General features: G+C 41.3%; 1 protein-coding gene and 1 long non-coding RNA gene across 6 annotated transcripts in view; one reads left to right on the top strand and one right to left on the bottom strand.

Annotated features, from left to right (window-relative positions):
* The window catches only part of EML4 (EMAP like 4), a 217,536-nt gene that overhangs the window by 123,690 nt on the left and 70,422 nt on the right, over positions 1 to 23,424 (bottom strand). The window contains exons 1-2 of one of the 5 annotated variants that reach the window (XM_053311371.1): positions 16,268 to 16,435; positions 14,563 to 14,599 (exon numbers count right to left, since the gene is read on the bottom strand). The exons of 1 other annotated variant lie outside the window; for it this stretch is intronic. Coding sequence is in view for 3 of the 4 variants with exons in the window: in XM_053311336.1 (XP_053167311.1) it covers positions 7,079 to 7,145 (67 nt within the window). In the remaining variant the exon portion in view is untranslated. Of the gene's footprint in view, positions 1 to 7,078; positions 7,378 to 14,562; positions 14,600 to 16,267; positions 16,448 to 23,424 lie in introns of those variants that run through there. 3 more of the 5 variants (XM_053311356.1, XM_053311336.1, XM_053311345.1) reach the window with 3 other exon arrangements.
* LOC128351666 (uncharacterized) lies at positions 16,682 to 18,447 on the top strand. The gene is made up of 2 exons (XR_008319958.1): positions 16,682 to 16,770; positions 18,208 to 18,447. It is a non-coding gene; the product is annotated as an uncharacterized LOC128351666 (long non-coding RNA).

Here is a 23,424-nt window from a genome sequence, read left to right as displayed (position 1 = left end):
ATGAGATGATGCTTTTCAGCATCTTCTTATATCACTGCTGCCCAATAGAGGTGTTTCCCAGTGGGGATTCGAACTGGCAACCTCTGGCTTGCTAGTCAAGTCATTTCCCCACTGGGCCATTAGGTGGCTAAATTCAAGCATAAGCTTTTAAAGTATCTAATATGATAATACAACACCGATGAAGGTTGCAGCAGTAGAGAGTTGGATGAGGCTAGGCACTCTCTCCCATGGTCAGTGCAGGTGCCTCCACTGCTGCACTTCCTTTCTGGAAGAAATCATGGAGGAGGGAGGCAGCTGATGAGATTTGAGGCTCTGAGCAATTCACTGGGGCCTTGTGCTCTATGGACCACCTCTGCTGGGGAGGCTAATTCATAGTGGTAAGATAGAACACATGATTTCCCCACCTGCATTTTGAACAGTACAGTCCAGAGAATACTGCATCATATGATTCCGTTTCAAGTGCAAATAAGCTGTAAAAAATGCATCTGTGAGGGGCATTTTAGACATCAGATGTACTCATCCAATGTGCTGGTGGTGCATCGTACAGTACAAGAAATAGTTCCATGAAATAATCAGTATGGCAAACTACACACCACACCCAACCTGCCTTTTTATTTTCCCTTGCATTTTCCCTTTATTTTCCCTTCTTACTCAAGATGCCGAACTATGACATGTCCATGAGGTTTTGGGCCCCTATTGATTGATTGATTGATTGCTCAGGGTGGTTTACACAGAGAAATAACAAACAAATAAGCTGGAACCCTGTCCCAAAGGGCTCACAATCTAAAAAGAAACATAAGATAGATACCAGCAACAGTCACTGGAGGTACTGTGCTGGGGATGGATAGGGCCAGGGATAGGGAGACTGAGCACTTTTTTCATTATTTAGGGAGGCTTACTATAAAATTACTCTTGAAAATGGATTAAGCTTTCAAGGTTACAGAAAATATTTGCATAATACTCAGCATCCTGATCTAGTGAGCCGCCTTCCCCTCTTGGTTATTCAGATGAATTATTATGGTCATTAGAAAGAGGTGGTGCAAACAGCACATGATAGACGACTGGTGTCTCCAGTGTAATTATGACTGCTGCTTTAAAATGTTAACTAATGCCACCTTGTCTTTTTTTTAAAGCAGGCATTTTAAAGCTTTCCCCAGAGATTACCTATTATATAAAGTGTGAGAGAGGAATTGTAGTACCCATGAAAGTAATCTCTCTATATTTAGCTTATGCAAGTATAGAGCCATTTCATGAAATTACTTCCTTTATGCTGGAGTATAGTCAGATACCATCTAAGGTAAAGGCCTTAGAAACCACACTGAAGAGTGCTCCACTCCCCCAAAGAACCACCCTAGTATGCGGTTATTGTGTCCTCTGGTTTGTGCTCATCAGTCAAACAATCACTTGCTGCGTCTTCCAAGCCGGCTTTCCTCACCATTCTGCACAGTGCTGACATAGTCTAGGTTATTCTGGGCACAGCTGGAAAAGGCAAGACATGCTCTGCGGTATCAGTTACCTGAAAAGGGAGACTCAATCAGAAGAGAACAACATTCTGAGAGTCAGTTTAACATATGTTTGGTTCCTGATCAAAGCAAGCCTGAGAAAAAGCATGAATGTATCACACAGGGGTGGGGGGAGAAATTTCTAGGTCATGAATCCACCACACAATTTCAACATTAATTCAAAATAAATACAATTATCTTACTTCTAACAAAGGCAACCTAAATTCACATGAGAAATTTACCTGCATGTGTTCTGAATGAACTCTTAAGACAAAGCTACATTTTTCATTCCAAATAAAGAGATTCTGACGTATGCAATTGTTTCTTTGAGAGATACGGAACGAGTCACAGATTTAAGCAATCAGGAATAAACTGTTTGGAAGTGCTACATTTATTTATGCTACGTTTCCCCTGCCTCTTGCTCCCTCAGGGTCCATGCATGTTACCACATACCTTGCTATCTAGAATACTCCATGACATCTCCAATTTTCTGCTTGGTGGCAACAATCCTACCACCATCTGTTTGATCTTTAACCATTTTTCTTCTGATGAAAATACTGTGCCTTGAACTTTAAAGAAACAGTACACCTTTTCATTTTTGCAACTACGATTTCAGAACCATGTCTTATTGAATACCAGAGCAGGACAGGAAAATTGCTTCCAATTATTTTATAAATAACCTGCTTTTTCTTCAAGGAATTCAGAGTAGTTGACATATAGCTCCCAGGAATTCTCCCATCCAAGCAGCTTACAGAACCAGACCTCCCTGTGAGCAGTATAACAGCATCTTCAATCCACAGTCCAATCCTCTTACCAACTTCAATTTTATTTTATTTTATTAAGATACCAGCCCTGCAGAGGGCCACATCAACATGACTACTTTCAAGATACCAACGTATGCATATAGGACCTTTTCAGTCCCAGTCTGGAAGTGGGAACAGACACACAAAGTAGAAAACCAAATATCTTCATAATATTGGCGGAGGATTTCCTTATTTTTTCCCCCTCCACCATACAACAGGAATAAGAGATACCTCCATAGGTGACAATACAAAATAACTCTCAAGCCTCCACTTGTAAGTCTCTTCACTGAAACCTGACATCTCATATTTAGACCTGAGCTTCAAACCTAGCAATCATTGCTAGCTCAGCCCAGTGGCATCCTGGGCTGAATCTTTCTAAACATTTAATTAAAAAGACAAATACATGTCTCTTCCTTAATAAATCATAGTGCACAGAAAATTCAAACGGTAGCCAAGTCAAGATCTTAATACTAAACTTTGCCCATAATTTCTCTATTCCTGCTGAAGGAGCATGAATGGTAGAACTGTTTCTCCATAACCAAGTTAGTTTGGAGCCAGGCATCCAGGGTGCTTAAATATGAGTGGGTGATATTAATTGTTTCAGCTGTAGAGCAGACAGGTGCCTAAAGTGACAGTGTCTCTGCAGCATCAGCAACGTTCAAGTATTTTCCTAAACCATGACCCTGCACATTTATTGCCTTTCCATTAAAATAATGTTTTTGTTTCAACTGTTTACACACACGCACACACCCCAGATGTTTAGAACCACGAAAGCAGTTGTTCTGGGATAAATAAGGTTTGGTTCCATGCCAGATTGGATCCAAATAGCACATGTCCTATTACACTGCACTCTTCACTACTTGCAGAGAGAGACACAAAGGACATTTTTCTGTTGTCCAGGATAAGAGGTGAGCCTATATATTACCATCAATCGGCAACAACTTATCTAGCATAAGCATCTGTTAACAGTATGCCTATGGCCTATATGGGGTTGCACTGTATTAAGGTACTGGTAACCTTAATACAAATCAACTACTACTAGATTATGTGAAGACCCAGCTCCCTTGAGGAGGCCATAATGCTGGGAAAAGTTGAAAGAAAGAGAAGGTGGGTGGATTCGATTACTGCAGCAATGAATGCACCACTGAGAGACCTTAAAGGCCAAGTTGAAGTCAGATCATCCTGGAGAGAATCGATCTATGGGGTTTGCTAAGAGTCGACACCGAATTGACGGCACTTAATCAAAACTACAACATACATACATACATACATACATACACACACACACACACACACAACTAAATCATACCCTTCACAAGAGATGTGGGTTTTCTGTAACATTTTGAATTGGAAAAATGTCTGGGACTTTTCCCCTCGCAAATTTACCCTTCATTTGCATAAATATTGCATTTTTCCTTTTAAAAACCTATAACATTTTCCTGATGCCCTAAATAGATTAAATGATCTGGCATGTTTTTTGACCTATTCATGCCACATAAACGAACCACCCACTTCTACTACATTAATTTCCTACACTGTATTTCAAAGGTTTTTCAAGTAGCCAATTAGTTGAACTGAAATATTTGATTGTGGGGAGGGGGCGGGAATCAATAAAGACCTATCATGTGTTCTATTATTCTGAAACAAATAGCTTTATGTGGAAAGATTTTTTAAAAATTTGAAATAAATCAGTAAAGCCTATGTGCACTCTCATACATTTCCTTGGTATATCCAATTGAAAAACACTGATCACAACTTTGAAATTGCTGAACTTGCCTAGTATTGCATTGGCATCCATTCATTCTTACTAATGAATTTTATGAAACAGTGCTGGACATCCAAACCAGCACTGTGTACATACAGCAGTGAGAGTTCCAGATTTTGGCTGCTCTGTTGCTTGCTTGAGCAGGGGAAGGGGCAACTTTTGCCAATCTCCCTTTCCCTCTCTGGTCACCAGTTTCATTTGTAGCTCCAAATTACAATCAAAACTGCAGATTGCATTGCAAAGCTCTCTGGTCTTGCAGTACCAACATGACTCCCTCATCGACTGGTGAAAGTAGTAGCCCCTTCCTCCATTCAAGCGATAGCACAGGCATAGTTTGGAACTTGCATTGCTTCAAGTGAGCAATGCTAATCTGGATATCAGCCAATGAATTTTAGAAAGGGAAAATGTTCCACTAGAAAAATAAAGTATGGATTTTTTTCCCCTGGAAAATTTTCCACCCCACATCTCTGGTCACCAGTTTCATTTGTAGCTCCAGATTACAATCAAAATTGCAGATTGCACTGGAAAACTCAATGGTCTCACATTACCAACATGACTCCATCATCATCAAATTGATTTCCTACAATATTGATCCAAAGATGACCTTTCAGTGTTCTGCTACTATCTGGTTAAGTGAAAAAAATGTGTGATTGAATAAAATAAATATATGCCATGTCCTAACAGTGGCTGCAGCATTAAGCATACTTATTTGCAGTGAGTCGAACCTGAATCTGAGATTTATTTTTTTCCTGAATCAGAATCATATTATAAAGTTTGTTCAATTTCAAGCAGAAGATAACTTTAACAAAAATTCAGATGAGTAGTTCAAAATAAGCGTTCAATTGAACAAACACACACACACTTTTATATGCAGACATACATTCCTTGGATCCAAGTAGAATGAATCATGATCATGTAAAATTAAAACCTAGGAGGAATTTTTACACATTTTTGTTTGTGTAGGCTTTTGAACTTTGTCCTCTTAAAACAATAAAGTCCAGCTGCCTTGAGGATTAAGGCTGCCACCCAGTTTAAGTAGTTAAAATAAGTTACAAATTTGCTACTAAGTAATCTAGTTATTTTTATTTAAAAATTATACCCATAAATGTTGTGGGGTAAGTCTGGACCTAGTAGAAATAAAATTTGACCCATTCACATGTTTTTCCTGTGAAATGGAACTAGATGCACCAAACCAGTTGCAGAAACTTTACTGGCTTGAACTGGAACAACTTTTGTCACAAATGACCAAAGATGTTGTGGTTTCACTCCCTGTTGAAATGAAAGCATTGATATTTACAACCAGGATTACACAGCACACATGGCATATGATACTTGAGTTCCACTTCTGACTCTGACCAACCTTGCCATACCTGTTGTGTGTGTGTGTGTGTGTGTGTGTGTGTGTGCATGCGCGAGCCTGTGTTTGTGTTTAAATGAATGGATCTAAAAAACTGTAATCAAAGAGCATGGATGCAACCCACAGGCATCAGTGTCAATGGGATTTGGACTGCGCCCAATGATGGCACTCAGCAGAACTAAAAAGGTGACAAGTTGAGAAAGCCACCTGTCTCACTACTTATCATCACATATTCTCACAATCTAAACAGAACAAGTTGCATTCTGAAGAGGAATATTAAAATAGTAAAAACAGTCATTTACAAACATCAGAATATTCCCATCTCCCAACCCCCATGATTTCAACATATTTGTACTATGTTTCCTACAACTGAATATACTGGCTTCTACAACAGATAAAAGTATTGAATGTTACTTAGCAAATTTAATATCATGCAGCATTTTTTCCTACCAATAAAAGCACGTGTGGAAAAACAACTCTTTTCTGGGTATGAAGCAGTTTCTATTTTAACAGTTTATGTTTTTCTGCAGAAATAATTTTATCTTAATCTCAATGCTTTACAGTTGGCCTTTTTATTCATATATATTTTTAAACACACATGCGCTCTCTCTCTCACACACACACACTCTCTCTCTCTCTCTCTCTCTCTCTCACACACACACACCAAAACTGATTTAGACAAGTCATCAAAATGAATAAATGCTCACTTATCTTTGGGTGTGTTTTTAAAACAGGATTAAATTTTTCACTCTCCCACTTTGTGCTTTGGCTTTATAGTCTTGGCCATAATATACATATTTAGAACACAAAGAACTTCCATGAATTATGATGGAGAAAGAGTACCATCACTAGCTTTCCAGAATACAGAGATTAAGCCATTGATAATGATGTATGCAAATATAGTCATGCTGAGATACTTCAGTAATTGCCGATTAACGATTACAAGAAAGCCAGAAATAAATTGGTCTGGAAAATATCACATGCTGTGCAGAAATATAAACCCTTCTCTAAATGCTCAAGACTCCACCATACATAATGACTTACTGTGTATAGATGTTTTATGGTACAACTTCCTGAGGGCCCCGCTACGCAAGCCAAAACTTTCCTCTAGGGGTTCAACCTTTTTTTCCCCCTTAATGCATTACTATAACTTAGGTTCACTTAAGCCTCTTTTCTGAAAATGCAAAAGCATTAAAAAGGCTCATGTTTAAAGCATGATGAATTTTAAAAATACATAATGGTTCTCCCCTTCTCTCCCCCCACCCCGTGTTTTAAACAGTGCAATATTCAATCTCCTTCAGTGTAAATGGATTTTTCATACTACAAGAGTAGCCCTGCTGAATGAGCGTTTGGACTTTATTTCACATTTTATATGATTAGCGTTTACTGCCTAAAAACACACATTTACTCTCCTTGAGGCCGCCACAAACCAGGTCTGTGAAAAGAACCGATTCCTTGGCTGCAAGGAGGTAAATAATTTTCCTTCTAATACTATATGCATTTGTGGAGGGGATTGTAGTAGATTCAGAAGGACATGTTTTAAAACAGAAGGAAGGAAAAACACCATCACATTTTCCCTATGAAGTTAGTAAGGAACTGGAGAGGTTGTCCTGGCATTACCAGCTAACAAAAATAGGAAGCTATACTTTACCAGTGCAGAAGTTCATAAGTGCTGAGGAATTGCACACTGCAGCTAGGCACGGCAAGCCGTCTTCCATTCTTGCCACCTACGTTAGGAGAGCGACAAACCACTTCTGTCTACGTTTCCTGCTGCCGCTCCAGAGTTTCACAGCAAGCCCCAGCTCTCCAGATCAGACAACATAGTTTGGATTCTGAGGAAGTGCTGCCAGTCCAGATGGCCCACTACAAAAGCACTTGTGGGCAGCCCAACTGAGAGCGCTTTACAATACGCTTTCCTCCTCTGAGTCCTGACGCTCGACTCGGAGCAAAAGGAGAGATTCTGCCTTTAGTGTGTAAGAGAGAAGCAGAAGGGGGTGGGATGCATGGAGGAGGGGGGAAAAAACCCTTGGCTGTACTGCAGGGAGGAGCTAAATCCTAGACGTCATAAATACACTAATAAAGGCAGTTACTAGCACAGACACTGCCCAGCGATCTGTCATACAGCACAAGCCAAGAATTAAAGACCTCACCAAGTGTTACAAGTTTCGGGAGAAGAGAGAGAACACGTTTGGGAAAGAGCAGTGATTAAAGTGTCTAAGAGATTTCTTTAGGAAATGGTATGCGGAACTGACAGGGACACAATAGCTTTCAGCATAATTCAGACTGTTTTGCTGAAACCTGCAAAAAATATGGCATTTGATTTGGAGCCCTGAATTTCAAGCTCTTTTTAACTTGAATCAGACGGAACTGCAGGTTCTGCAGAAAAGTTTGCACAAATTTGAAGAAAAGTTTGCACAAAGGGCAGAAGGAAGAGCGAACAGCCAATAAGGAGGTGGAGAGAGCTGATCCCTTTGTTTGCAGTGCATTTTTACCATTGTACAAGGGGGGGGGGCATGATTCACCTACTGGCACTTCAAGGTGCTTTAGAGAAAAGGGGGGGAAATGGAAAACAGGAAGACAGATATCAAGGGAATCACATGCCCATAGAAAAAGGTGCCAAGTGTTTTCTCAGAGGCAAGAAATTGGAGGAAAGTGAGCAACAGCTGAAGCACAAGTTCCATTCTGCATACTTGCCCAAATTTTTATTTATTTTATTTATTTATCTATCAAATTTGTACACCACCCCAAACTTTCATCTCAAATGCAAGCAATGTGAAGAAGAGACAGTGGATAGAGGGAATATATTCTCCTTCTCTCACACAAAAACTAGGGGGCATCCCATGGAATTGACAGCCTGGAAATTTAGGATAAAGGAAGTACGTCTTCACACAGCACATAATCTATGGAATTCTCTGCCACAGGATGTGGTGACAGCCACCAACCTAGATGGCTTTAAAAGGGGCTTAGACAAATTTATGAAGGCCAGGTCCCCCAGTGGCTACTACTAGTTTTGATGCCTATAGGCTACACCCAGCTTCAGAGACAGGATACCTCAGAATACCAGTTTCTGGGGAACAACAACAGGAGAGAGGACATGCCTTCACCTCCTGTTTGTGGGCTTCCCAGAGGCATCTGCTGGGCCACTGTGGGAAACAGGACACTGCACTAGATAAACACTGCCTTGGGCCTGACTTTTTACAGACACACACACACACACACTTATCCCCCCCGCACCATACTCCATCCTAAACACAGTTGCTCAGATGTATCACATGCAACTGTGATGTACTTCACACCTAATGTGTTAGAATGAATAGAATATTGCAATTGGATCCAAGAGCCCAAGGTTCAAATCCCCACTTAACCATGAAGTTCACTGGGTAATCTTTGGCCAGTCAATGGCTGACATCCTAATGAACCATTTGTAGAAGAATGTCGCACTAGTGCAAAGCTGTTGTGCTAAGTACTTGCACTAAGTCTGGAGCTTGCATTCCAGGCACAAGCATGCTTACGCAACCATGTGCAATGGCATCTCTAATGTGTTTAAAATGGAACTTTTGCGCAAACCCTTGGGTTTTCTTACCCAGTGGTGTGATCTCCTTGTGCTGGTTCAACTTTGCTTGCTCCGCAGGTGCTTCAATGGGATGTCAGCCAGTATCTTTAAGGCTGGCCTATATCACATGGTTGTTGTGACTGCAATATGTATTCTCCAATTAAGATGCAAATTAAGATTGAATCTATTATTGCAGCATCCTGTGGTTATATTTGGTTATTAGAAGGTTGTGGCACCCACAGTCCACATGTAAGCGAATGTGGAGTCTGCACTGATTTGATGTGGCATAGGATCTCCAACCGGGGGTGGGGGGAGAGGGAGAGAAATACAGCTTTCTCAAGGTTATTATTTCATTGTGTATGTGAGAGAGAACTCATATTACAACTGTACTGCAGTCCCTTTAATATGATCATGCTTTTGTCTGACTTGCAAAATTGAGCAGAGCCAGAGGAAAGTTAATGAATGCAACATGTGCTCACTCTTTTGGTAGCCGTGCCTAAAGCCAACTGGCAGAACGATCAGAGCAAGATAAATGTCAAAACAAAGCAATCTGACTATGTAGAGGGCCCCCCCACTTGATACCTCAGGAGTAATTTACATCTCCAAGCGCACAGCCTTAAAAATCCAAAGGTTTACTATATAGAGAATGGAACCTTAAAGAAAATACAAATGAAAGAAGCAAATCTGAGCTAGCAAGGCACTTACTAAGTTAATTCTTTTTTTTTATAAAATAGGCTATCAAATTTTTTGTTTGTATTTATTTTTAAATGTGTTTGCAATTTAGATGATAGAAATGTGTGGGAAGGGGAGAAGGTGTGCATGCTACTACTGAGTCCCAGGAAAAGCATCTCAAATTAGGCTCTATACATTCTGGAGACCACAGCCCTGAACCATAGGAAGTTAGGCTGCATATTTATCTAGCCATTTTCTATGTTCAGATTGCGATGCTTCCTTGTCCTTTCACATAAAAACTTGCCAAGAGGTTTAAAAATAAAATGCCATCACAATAGACAATAAACACAACCAGCAATCAACACTGGCAGCCAAAACTAAAACTTTAAAAGGGACTGGGGGAACAAAAGAGTCTGTGCCTATCACAGGCATCTACAGATCCATTTGCCAGCTCATCAGTGGCTCATGACCCTAGAGCCCTCTAGCAAGCAGGACACCCCACACCATACAGATCTCACAGTTCTCATCTCCACTGCCTTTTCAGAGAAGGTAAGAAATGACAATCCTTTCTAAGCAGTAGGAGAGGGTTCCCACTGTTTCTTACCATTTCCATATTCCAGTGCAAATGACAGAAGACCTGCTTGTCTCTATGTGCCAGAAACCAGAAAAGGATCTGTGGGAAGAGTGGAGATTGGTGGCGACCACAAATAATGGCTGGCTAGTGAGCTGAGCCTAAATGTGTAGATCCCTGGACTAGCACCAAAGAGATAGCAGCACATGTGCCAGAAGAGCCTGTCTGGGTGTGGAGTTCATAGACTGAGTGCAACAGTAGAGAATGCCCCGTCTGTAGACACCACCCATCTCTACTGAGCTGGTGGGGGCACCTGAAGGAGAGCCTCCAAGGATGATCGTGGTGCATTATTCACACAAACTTGAAAGAGAAATTTTAAAAAGTCCTGAGGTGTGTTCACACCACATTTACTTTATCCCACAGAACTTATTGGGAGCCACTCAGTTCTAGGAGACAAAAGCTCTATTCAGACATCATCAGGAGAAGGCACAACCTCCCTAAATGTTTGCCTGGAGACAGTAATGGGCTCGGTGAAGGATAACGAACTGACACTAAGTCCAAATGAGACGGAGGTACTTATTGTGTTGGGCCAGAACTCAGGCAACAATTTTGATTTGATGGTTCTGGATGGGGTCACACTTCTCCAGAAGGAACAGGTATGCAGTCTGGGGGTGCTTCTGGATCCAATCCTCTCCCTGGTGTCTCAGGTTGAGGCAGTGGCCAGAGGTGCTTTCTATCAGCTTCAGCCGATAGGCCAGCTACATCCATTTCTTGAGATAAACAACTTCAGAAGTGTTAATCATAGGCTGGTTATCTCCAGACTTGACTACTGGAACGCGCTCTATGTGGCGCTGCCTTTGTACGTAGTCCGGAAACTGCTGTTGGTACAGAATGCGGCAGCCAGGTTGGTCTCTGGGTAATCTTGAAGAGACCTTATTACTCCTATATTAAAATAACTACATTGGCTACCACTAAGTTTCTCGGCAAAATACAAGGTTCTGGTTAAAACCTATAAAGCCCTCAGCAGCTTAGGCCCTAGGTATTTAAGAGAACGTCTTCTTCACTATGAGCCCCATCACCCATTGAAATCCTCCACAGAGTTTCATCTGCAGTTGCCACCAGCTTGTCTTGTGGCTACACAGGGACAGGCCTTCTTCTGTTGCCACCCCGAGACTCTGGAATGTGGCTCCCCTAAGAACACATTTATTCACCCAAACTTTTTATCTAGACTTGTGGTTTTAAAGTGTTTTAAGGTTTTCATTTGTTTTATGTTGCTGCAAACCACCCAGAAACTGAAGCACAAATAAATACATGAATAAAAGCAAGAAAATAAATAAAATTATATTATATGAGCCTACAAATGTCTGTACAATCATACATGTTTGTGTGTGAATAACTGTATCTGCATCCATTTAAAAAGTGAACCTGGCTACAGGCCCCTCAAATGCATGGTACAGAACACAGGATGTGCACCTGTGTTCACTATATGTAAATAACTGCACACTCGTATGAGTGTTGAACACAATGCTGAAGAACAGAAAAAAGCTAAGAATGGTTGCTGTTAGGAACACAACTGAAATGGAAGCAACATTTGACTTCTGTCTCCAACCCTCAAGTTGCAAGAGTGGCAGCAAGTTCCATTTTACCTCCCAAGATGTCCCCAAGTCTATCTGGTTACCTTCTTCAGTAGTTGATTAATTTCTATGAAATAGTACTGCAAAAGGGACCCAGTTGTGATGGGGACAGCAATAATAATCTTCCTGCCAATAGGCAGCTCACCTCTACTGGTAGCCTAGGTACTCCCCGGACCATTCATCCCCTCTCCCAAGATCTACCAATGGCTATTAGCCATGATAGCTACACGGTATACCCATGTTGGGTGCCATGTACCTCTTAATATTATAAGAACAAATTTATAAGAACAAATTTTAAAATACACCCATTATGAAAACAAGGAATATGGATAAATGTTATCACTGAATTTCATATTCCAATCGGCAATAAAACAAAATCCATCTCTTAACATTTTCTTTTGCACATCTAAAATAAGTCAATTCTGTCAGTAATGCAACATCCTAAACATGTCAATACAAGCAACGATGGAGCATATGAAGATTTACAGTGGAATAAAATGCATAATTTAGCTGCTAATAAACCAAGCACTAGTTCCAGATCCTCTGTCATGATCTCTTCCTTCAAATATCCAAACAAAACCACTTTCGGAGTATTTATAAGGACATATCCAGTGATTACTTTTACACAGACCAGAAGCTCAAGCCAAAATCCTTTTATCAAAAGGACACACCCAAAATAAATGAAAAATGTTCACCTTGGGTTGATGGCATCTACAATAACCATTTTCAATAGTATTATAAATGCATAATGATGTAGCAGTATCAAGTACCAGTGATATTGTACCTCTGAATATCAGTTACTAGGAGGAAGGACATCAGAGGCACGTTGTTGGCCTTGCAGACTGGCCACTGTAGAACAGGAAGATTCAGCAGAGCTCCTCTAGTATTCTTTGCTTTCCTACCTACATATGCCTCTGTTAGTCAACTGCAGAATATCAACAACCTAAAGGGGGTAAGATGGTGGGAAAACAAACCCACTCTGCCAGGCCCTCCATGCCTAGAGAAAGTTCTTGCTCACTACAGCCCACTTCTTTTTGAAATATTCAGTTTTTAACAGAAAGTCAAAACTATTTTCTCCCCAAAGAGAGTGACACAACCCATTTTTAACAAACAATTAAAAAGACAACATGACTAACAGGATTGTACTTATAAACAAGTATACATTTGTAAACATTATGCTTTGCCTTCCAAAAATCAGTGAACAGACGCCAACTATTCAAAGCTTCTCTGTGTTTTATTTTGTCTTCTCCTTCCTAGCTTAAAGATTCAGACGTTTGGGCAAGATGCCACACTCTGGAAATCCATTCTTTTATTGCGGACATTGTGCCAATTCACTGCTGTAACAATTTTAGTTGCCACCAGGAGATTCATGATTAAACGACAATGCACATTGTTCACAACCCGTTAAAAATGCAAGCAAGATAACTTTGGGATTTGGGGGCAACTTATGGAATTTGCCATTCTACTGGTCTCATTAACTACTGTAAGCAGAAGTCCGTCACATAAAAATGTAGTCAATAGGAATTAAATTAGAGATCCAGCATTTGAACAGTTTGTTTTTATAAACTTTAATCATCTGATGCGGTGTTAAAAATACCAGCAGTACAAACTCATAATGGCTTTTGCATGCCTATATAGCATGTATCTTTTGTCATAATAGCAGATATAGCATGGATCATCACATATAGCATCAGATGATCTTCAGATATAACATGCACCTTTTACCTACATTTACAAGGCATTCCAATAATGAAACAAATCATAAAATTGTCTGCAGCCAGCATCAGCACAACATTGGACAACAACCTGGGGCAACTGATGCTGAAGAACCTACTAAGCCTGGACACATGGCACATTCTTATCATTTTACAGCGCTGACAAGCCCAGTGGAGGGTGCATTGACAGAGGGAGGGCATTGCTGCCTGGATCCAACAAAGCAAGCCCCTGAAAACTTGCCCATTCATTCCTTGATAAGGTTCTGAAGACTACCAAGCAGTTAAGTACCATCCATATAATAACTTGAGAGCCTCTGTTCAGGGAAAAAAAACCCTATTGCTAGTTTTCCAGATTCCTTCCTAGACCTTTTCTGGAATGAGTATACCCAAATTCCATTCTCACTTACTCATATACGTCTTTGCCACTTTGCTTCCTCCAATGCTAAGCAAATACTTGTACCTTTGAGATTAGTCTTCATTTTATCTTGTTTTTAAAAACGTGTTAATGTTATTTAGCAGTGAGAGAAAGATGCATTAAAATAGTGTTTAGAACGAAGCTCTGGCTATAAACAGTCATTTCTTTTATTTAATCCCAAGAAAGGTTTTTAGTGAAGAGGTTGAGTAAAGTACTTTTCAAATGCAGTTTGCAGAGATAATTCCTAAAAACAATATATAGATTGATGATCAACTTCCTTCTGCAGGGCAGTCTCAGAAGTAGAAGCTGCTTCACCTGTATGCAGTTAGCGAGTAGCGTTTTGCTGCACAATAAGAAATGATTTCTGTGGAATACTGCCAAGGAGTATCTGTTGTCTCCTGTGGCAGAGGAAAATAGAACTTGCACTGAAACTGCTTAACAGCACCAAAAAATCTTCACTAGTGGCAGAGGTGCTACTCATTCAAGCCATGCATCTGATTTCTTACAGGAAATTAAGGAAATACTTGGCAGCAAAGAGAAAATGAATACGGGGGCAAAGTGCAAAACATCCATACCTTCAGATGCTGTAAAATTCAGGGTTAAGACTCCAAGCTGCAAAACAGCAGTTGCTCAACTTTCAGGAAATGTCATACTGTAGTGTTTTCCACTGTAAGGTCGTGTGTGTGTGTGTGTGTGTGTGTGTGTGTGTGTGTGTGGCAGTGGCAGCCCCCATCAACCTAACAAATTGTTTATTGGACCTGTGTGAAGCTTCAACCAAAGCCAAAGCTGAATACTCTGCACAGTCCCCCCTGGCACTGTGTGGAAATTACTGTTCTGAACAGTTCAACAGTTCTTGACTACATAGACCAAGATATGAAACCAAGACTGAACAATGGTTTCACTCAAGCTTTTTAACTTGATTGTAGTTATAAATTATTTTAAGATTTTCATTTTCGTTTTCATTTGTTTTAGATTGTTGCAAACCACCCAGAGACGGAAGGATGGGGTGGTCTCCAAATTTGATACATAAATAAATAGTCTAGTTGTTTATTTACGATCTTAGATCAAACATTAAAATAAATAAATATCAAAACATATTCACAGACCTCCAAGCTAGTCTACAATAAGTTCTCACAGGCAAGTTTCACAGATCATTTATTAGAGGTCTCAAGCAGTTAGTTAGTTATTTATATTTATATACTGCCTGTCCTCGTAAGACCCCAGTTGCATTTATATCCCACTGTTCCTCCAACGATTCCAGAGTGGTATGTGTGGTTACATGTACCCTCACAACCACCCTGTGAAGTATGTTAAAGAGTCACCAGTGAGTTTCATAGCTGAACAGAAATTTGAGCTCCGGTCTCCCCGGTCCTAGTCCAACACTCTAACCACTACACCGCACTTCTCAATAACTGCTCAGACTGACTGACTGAGTCTGCTGTGACACTTATTAACAAACTCCATCACTTAATCAATAAGAAGTTCATGACTGCTTGCAGCTCTTTTTAAACAAATAAAAATCATTTTTAACTTAAAAATGCATATTAGCTGCTTGTGAAAATTCAAGAAGGAAGCCCCAAGAAGCACCTAATCAGCATTTGTATTAAAATCACAAGTAATTGCATTTGTAAGTAATTAAAGTTTTAAGAGTAATAACATTTTAAATTACTAAATCCATGTACCCAATTCCATGCCACAATATACTTAAAAGGGTAAAAAGGACCTGTATAGAGCCAAAAGGGCAAACAGCAACAATATATATTTTTTAAATGGATTATAGTGCTTCAGGTCCAACCAACTGATTGTGAGTTGCATGCAGTAGGATTTTTTTGTGCCTTGTACTTCTATAAACAGGATGATTTAGCCATTTCCTTTAGACAAGTCTAACAGTGTTATTTAAAACAAAATTTCCTGCAATAAAACCTGCTGTTGGGGGCCGGGAAAGCCATGTGCTACACCAAAGGGAAGGGCAAAAGATGAGATGCAAGTAAGGGACTGACTACCGATGCTCCCCCCACCCCGCTTTTTTTTTTTTTTTAAAGACTGCACTGTGCACACAGGGATACCCTCATTTAACTGAGTACGTGCCGTTTGTCAGCAAATATATGCATCTCATACAGAGGGAAACACCAATCTTGTGTGTTGAAAAGAGAAAAAAATGTGCGACTGGAAGTTCAGGAATAACAGTTCTATAAAACTGCCAACAGATTTACTATTCCCTGCTATCTTTCAGCTTTAATTCCTGAAAGCTCTAAAAAGCAAATACAGCAGTCCACAGACCTCCTTTCAGCATGCTCACAGCTTGGCAAAACCCCGAGGCATTTCTTTGAACAGGCCACCCCCACCACTCTGCGGCATCAAACTTCTTTTGCAAAATCAGCAGAACATCACTCTTAGGCCAGCCACATTCAGATACCACACAAAACCAGAGTTACAGGGGGTTCGTGTAACTGTGTGTCTGGATGAGTGAAACTGCCATTGGGACCCTAACTCAAACTGAGTTTCAGTCACCAAACTCCAATATGAACCCCTGGTTTGAAGTGAGGTTTGCTGCTTGGACCTCTAGTTTGTGACTGCTTCCATTATGTCTGAAGGCGGAACTGGGAGGCAGCCTTCCCTGGAATCGGAGTTAAGGGAAGGAAGTGCCTCCCTCTCTCTGTCCTGATTGGCTGCTGCATCTGTCCATCAATAAAAGGAGGAAGCCCGGCAGCCAGCTCCCCCTCCTTTCTGCAGTCTCACAGAGTGGAAAGAGGCGGCTAGCGCTTATTTCCAAATTCAGACAGGTAAGCATGTGGGGGTGGGGAGAGCGGAACTGGGGGGGGGTCTCAGTTCTGTGTTATGTCTGAATGCAGCCCCCTTGATACTTTAATTAAGTGTGCATGGTTAGGGTTTGGGATTGAGGAAGATTACAGAAATTCAAAATACAAGGGTTTTTGTCTTTTTTCCATGGGGGAAAAGGTGTTAAGGTTTGGAAGAATACATGCAATACTAATTTTTACTTTCCTGTTCTAAGCATGGAGTTGGGCTAGGTCCCCAATCTGTGGTACTCCCAATGTTGATGGGCTACAACTCCCATCATCCCGTCACAATAAATTGGAGCTGGTGATAATGGGAGTTGCAGTTCAGCAACATTGGGAGTACCACAGGTTGGGATCCCCTGGAATAGCAGATTTCCAAGGTCCCTTCCAACAATACAGTCCTATTGATGGATTGATTTTTTTTTAATAGCACAGCTGACTGAGGTCCTCAGAGCAGTTAAAATAAACATGTGACAAAACCAGATCTAAAACAAGATTACAAATGGAAAGAAACAAGCAACTCTAAACTCTAGAACAACACAACAACCTAGGACCTCACATCTTTCAAGGGCCATTCGGTATGCAAAGCTGGAGGCAGCGGGGGCCACCAAGTTCACAGAGAATGTTTAAAGCCTCACTGGGCATGCAGTTTTCAGAAAACATGTGCAAATAATGCAGCACTAGGTATGGGAATGCCATGTCCATTCATGCGTCTGCTGAACCAGTTGCTACCCTTGATCTTCAGAACTAACATGCCCGCCACAAAGTGGGGTCAAGTGCAGGAGTCAAACTTAATTAGGGATTTACTAGGCTTTCAGACACCAGCACTGGTTAACTACTAATGTATCTTAACTGACTGAACCAGTAAAATACTTGCCCAGAGCCCATGTGATCCCTCCCCACCTATCTCTTTGCTCCTCCTCTCACTTGCCTGGCTACAATGAGTGCCAATACTCATGCAGCCATATTAGTTTGACTATGCATTTCATTAAGTACATTATGCATACAAGATCTTCTTCAAATATTCTGGTTCTTCACACACACACACACACACACACACACACACACACACACACACACACACCAGACTCCCACCACCAGGGTTCCCTCTAACAGGGATTCCCAGATGTTGTTGACTACAACTCCCAGAACCCCCAGCTGCAATGGCTTTTGCCTGGGGATTCAGGGAGTTGTAGTCAATAACATCTTGGAATCCCTGTTAGAGGGAACACTGCCCACCACTCAAGCAAAATGTCTCTTCTCCTGGCACAGGGCTTGCAAGTCCTGTTAATATCATCAGTGTATGCAGGGGGGGATGGAGTCCCCCACCTTTCCTTTCAACTCCCTCTGCCACATCCAAGTCAGATTACACATACTGTGAAGAGCCACCTGTTCTCAAAACACTACCTTTCACCCCAGCAGGTCTCAACATCTACAGTCGCCTCAGATTTTGATTGGTCTCCCATGTCAGAGATGACAAGCTCTTGGACTGGTCAATACTTGCAGTTGGATATCAAATGTTTTCATGAAGCCAAGAACGACTGTGTGGTCAGTAGGGTAGCACAGTTTTTCCTACTGCCATCTGCTCCGATTGCATTTCCAAATAAGATTAGCAACACAGTGGTCAACACAACAGAATAAATAGATTCACTGCATAGGCAAGCAAGCTGGGAACTGATATTGACTTCTGTTTCCGTGTTTCCTGGACTTTTGGTGCCTGGGGCAGTTTTTCTTTGGATAAAGACTGAACATGCATTTCACTTTTACCCTGAAATCTATATGTAAATATGCTAACATACTATATACACCAAGCTATCTGTTACATACACACTTATATTTGTACCTATTAGGAGTATGCATAATCAAAAATTTCAGATTGGACCTAATTGCATCGTCAACCACAGAGGTCCACGCTTGGGAGGGGGGGTGTATCTATGTATAATTTTGGATATTAAAAGGGGGGAGGTTGTACAGGAGGCCCTCATTATTCACAGGGGTTCTGATCTCGCCCACAATTGTGAATACAGAAACTGAGAATAACGAAACCTTAACTCTATAGGATTCCAGGAGTTGGGAACTTGCACAAGAATATTTGCCAAAAAACGTAGGAGAGAAGCAGAAATAAAAGATGTCAACACAGTATCTTATTTTCCAGCTCTCCACCAATTCCCCCCGCCCAATACCAGCCATTTTTTCCCCCAGTCTTCACAAGGTTTTTTTGTAAACACGAGTCGCAAATTGGCTCTGCACTTCCTCTGGACCAGAAATGCCACTGGAAGTCACTTCTAGTGGCCCAGGAATTGCAGACCGGTAAAAAATGCCTATTTTTTAGTACCACAGATAATGAAACTGGGTCTTTAAGACCCATCAATGGATACACAAAACGGTGGGTAATGAGGGCCACCTGATTATGTGCCACCCGTATGTGTTTTTTCTTTTTCTTTTCTTGTTCCAATTAAGAATTTATGTTGTTTTTCATCTGAAATAAAGTTTTTGTTTTTTTTTTTTTTAAAACCTCTACCTCTGAAATTCCTAGTCTAGGTGCTACAGATAAATATGTAGGTGCCAAGGTTCCCTGGCACCTGGGATTTGTCAAGTCCTGGTCCAAGACCAGTTATTTTCTCCCAAAAACCCCCAACTCCCAAAGCTCTGATGCCTTTGCTGTTTTAAACCATGAATTATCACATTCTAAAGAAAATTCAGTACTATTCACCAATGAGATAGTTTTGCTTATTGACATATAAATGTTTAATCAGCTCATCAACATGTGGCTTTCCTCAACTGGAGAATACGCCATCCCCTTTTTGCCATACTGCTACCAAACTTGCTATATAGGGTTATCAAGAGCCTTAAAAAACAAATTAAAGGATCCATATGAAAGAAAAAAGCAAGAGAAATTTTTAACATACAGTATATGAAAGAAGAAAAGCAAAGAAGTTAAATATCCCCCCGCATAGAACCCCAACCTCAAATTATTAACCAATATTAACTTTATATGGTAAAGAATGGGACAGAGAGATAGTAGCTTGATTCAGGACTACCTAGAAAGTTTGTGGCTGAAGCCTGGTTTGGAGCTTTCTAGCTCCAAAGGAGGAGAACTTGTCTTGAGGAGAGCTGGGCTTGTGGTAAGGTAAGAGACAAAGTGTGCTGTCGAGTCAGTGTCAACAACTTGTTACCACAGAGCCCTGTGGTTGTCTTTGGTAGAATACAGGAGGGGTTTACCATTGCCATCTCCTGCACAGTATGAGATGATGCCTTTCTGCATCTTCCTATATCTTTGGTGCCTGATATAGGTGTTTCCCATAGTCTGGGAAACATACCAGCAAGGATTCGAACCAACAACCTCTGGCTTGCTAGTCAAGTCATTTCCAGCTGTGCCATTAGGTAGCAAACATTCATTGTCCCCTTTTCTGAGTAGGGTCTGCCCTGGTTTGCATTTGAATGGGAGACTACATGTGAGCAATGTAAGATATCAGGAGATGAGGCTGCTTTGGGAAGAGCACTTGCATGCTTGCATGCAGAAGGTTCCAAGTTCCTTCCCTGGCATTTCCAAGATAGGACTGAGAGAGACTTCTGTCTGCAGCCATAAAACTGCATTATTTATGTATTTAACAAATTCCAATACCACCCAAAACTGACGTCTCTGGGCAGTTTACAATAAAATATACCGTTAAAACAAAATTGAAACTTTAAAACAACCTAAAATTTAAATTAGGTTCAAAGTGTTAACTATTTTTACTATCCAATTAAAAGTTTGGGTGAACAGAGACTGGGAGGCTCTTATTTCAACAGGGAGCACATTACAAAGCCTCAGGGCAGCAATGGAGGAGGCCCACCCCTGAGTAGCCCCCAGACGGGGAGGGGGCAACTGTAGACGAACCTCTCCAGATGATCTTAATGGGAAGTGGGGATCATGGCAAAGATGACGTTCTCTTAAATACCCTGGAACTAGGCCATTTAGGGCTTTATAGATTTTAACCAGCGCCTTATATTTTGCCCGAAAACATAACAGTAGTCAGTGTGGTTCTTTCAATACAGGAGTAATGTGGTCTCTCTGGGATGACCCAGAAACCAACCTGGCTGTCGCATTCTGTACCAACTGCAGTTTCTGGACTACGTACAAAGGCAGCCCTACATCGAGCAGATTGGAGGTGACCGGCATCTGTACCACTGTTCTGAGGATGTTTATCTCAAGAAATGGACACAGCTGGCATATCAGCCGTAGGTGATTAAGTCTGTTCTTAAACAGTTGTACTAGTTGCTGATATGTTTCCAGGCAACTACAAAGTGCTGGTTATTACCTTTAAAGCCCCGAATGACTTAGGTCTGGGTTACCTAAGAGAGCAACTTTCTCTATAAAATCCCCACTCTTCATTAAGATCATCAGGAGGGGTCTGTCTTCAGGTGCCACCAGTTCAATTGGCCTTCTCAAGTGTGTTGTGGAAAGCACTCCCTGTGGATATAAGAGGATTATCTTCCTTGGAAGCCCTTCAGGAGGTCCTTAAAAGACACATCTTTTTATTTAATTTATTTAATTAATTACTTTCTATACCACCCTTCCAACAAGGGCTCAGGGTGGTTTTCATTAATTTTTAGCCTAGCTTTTAATGATATCTAGTTTAAGTTTTAATTTTAATCTGATTTAAATGTTGTTGTTTTTTATTTTGTCTTTTTATATGTTTTTGATTTTAATGTAAACCGCCCCGGGCCACTTTAGGAAGGGTGGTATATAAACTGAACAAACCAACAAACCTTGGAGAAGCCGCCGCCAGTCTGTGTAGACAATACTGAGCTAGGTGGACCAATGGTCAGACTCAGTATTTGGCAGCTTCCTATGTTCCTAGATAACTGTTTACACACTCGTCCAGGATATAACAAAGATGGCTATAAAAGCATCCATTTTAAATTGAATTTATTAGAACTTTGTAAGGTTGCTGGCATTTAACTCACAGCTTTGTTTAATGAGTGCTCTTAAACAATTGCAGGTCCACAAAAATGCAGCACACGAGGCAAGGGTGCAGCCAGTCATCAGCAGTAGGGAAGTGTACGAACCTGTTCGGAGGCCCTTTTATGGGCCTCCAAACGGGTTCCAACACTGAGGGGGGGTGTCAAAGTTCGAAGTGGGGGTGCCACCTTAATGTTGGGGGAGGTGCACTTACCCCTCCCCCGCTTTCCCCCCACTGGCACTTGTTTCCCATAAAAGCCTCTGGGGCAGCAGTGTAACTCCCTGCCGCCCCTTCCCCCTCTTCGGCCAGAAGTGGCCGGAAGTACCAGGTGCACATGCACACGTTGTGCATGCCAGACAAGCGCATGCACACCCGGAACTTCCAGCCACTTCTGGCCGAAGAAGGTGAAGGGACAGCAGGGAGGTACACTGCCACCCCGAAGGCTTTTATGGGAAACATGGGTGGAGGGGTAAGTGCACACACCACCGCCCTTAGGAACATGGGAAGCTGCCATATACTCAGTCAGACCATTGGTCTATCTAGCTCAGTATTGTCTTCACAGACTTCTCCAAGGTTGCCGGCAGGAATCTCTCTCAGCCCTATCTTGGAGAAGCCAGGGAGGGAACTTGAAACCTTCTGCTCTTCCCAGAGCGACTTCATCCCCTGAGGGGAATATCTTGCAGTGCTCACACATCAAGTCTCCCATTCAGATGCAACCAGGGCAGACCCTGCTTAGCTAAGGGAACAAATCATGCTTGCTACCACAAGACCAGCTCTCCTCCTTGGCACCCCCACACCCTCGAGCCACCCCCACCCGGTTCCATGCACATCCCTAACCAGCAGCTGGAAGGTATGGAAATAAGAGCTTTGGACTAACATCCAAGGTCCCCTCACCATCATCTCTACCAACTGCCAGTGTCAGAAGCTCTGTTTTCTACCATGCTCACACAGAAGCCACGATATTTGCTGAAGTGTCTTTCATTGTATTGAGATAATAGAGCTGTACCGCTCTCTGCAATCATCAGAATACTGATTGTGACTTTATTTACAGATTCAGCAACAGGCTCTAGTTTAAAATGCACAGAAAGAACTAAGAAGGCTATAGTAAGAGCACCTCAGAAATACAAGAAAGCCAGCAGAAACCAATTGTTAACTATTAAGAAACTGTTGTGGTCAAGCACCCAGAATGCATTGCAGTCCTTATTATCCAGTCAGAAAGCCGTGAAAAGGAATACGTTTCTCTGGAGTGTTTAATAGAAGCATCTTCAGCTGGAAATAATCTAAAATATATTTTATCAAATATGTCTTCATTTCAGTTGAGAACCACATTGCATTGCAGCAATCATCCTCAGGCCACTTACCCAACCTTAAGCCCTCTCATGAAACCATTCTGAAGTGACTCAAGAATTGTCAGCATTTGGGTTTTTAGATTCAACTGAACGTGTATTTATTTTACAATATTTATATGCCACTTTACAACCACAGTAGCTTTTGAAGCGGTTTACAATAACATAATGTTATAGGAGGTTTATAGGCAGCTGCTATTGCCCTCACAATGACAAAACTAGAACAATTTCCCCCCTGAACCAGCAACATCCCATCAACTCTAATGGAATGGAATTGCAAATGTAGACGGAAAGAAAAATGCAAAGTTGGAATAGAGAGAAACAGACGATCAGCCCTTCAGCTTTCC

Source organism: Hemicordylus capensis, chromosome 1, assembly GCF_027244095.1.
Source record: "Hemicordylus capensis ecotype Gifberg chromosome 1, rHemCap1.1.pri, whole genome shotgun sequence".
In the NCBI taxonomy this organism is placed as follows: domain Eukaryota; kingdom Metazoa; phylum Chordata; class Lepidosauria; order Squamata; family Cordylidae; genus Hemicordylus; species Hemicordylus capensis.
The sequence above is the reverse complement of the archived record's forward strand: the minus strand, read 5'-3'. Positions and strand labels throughout refer to the sequence as shown.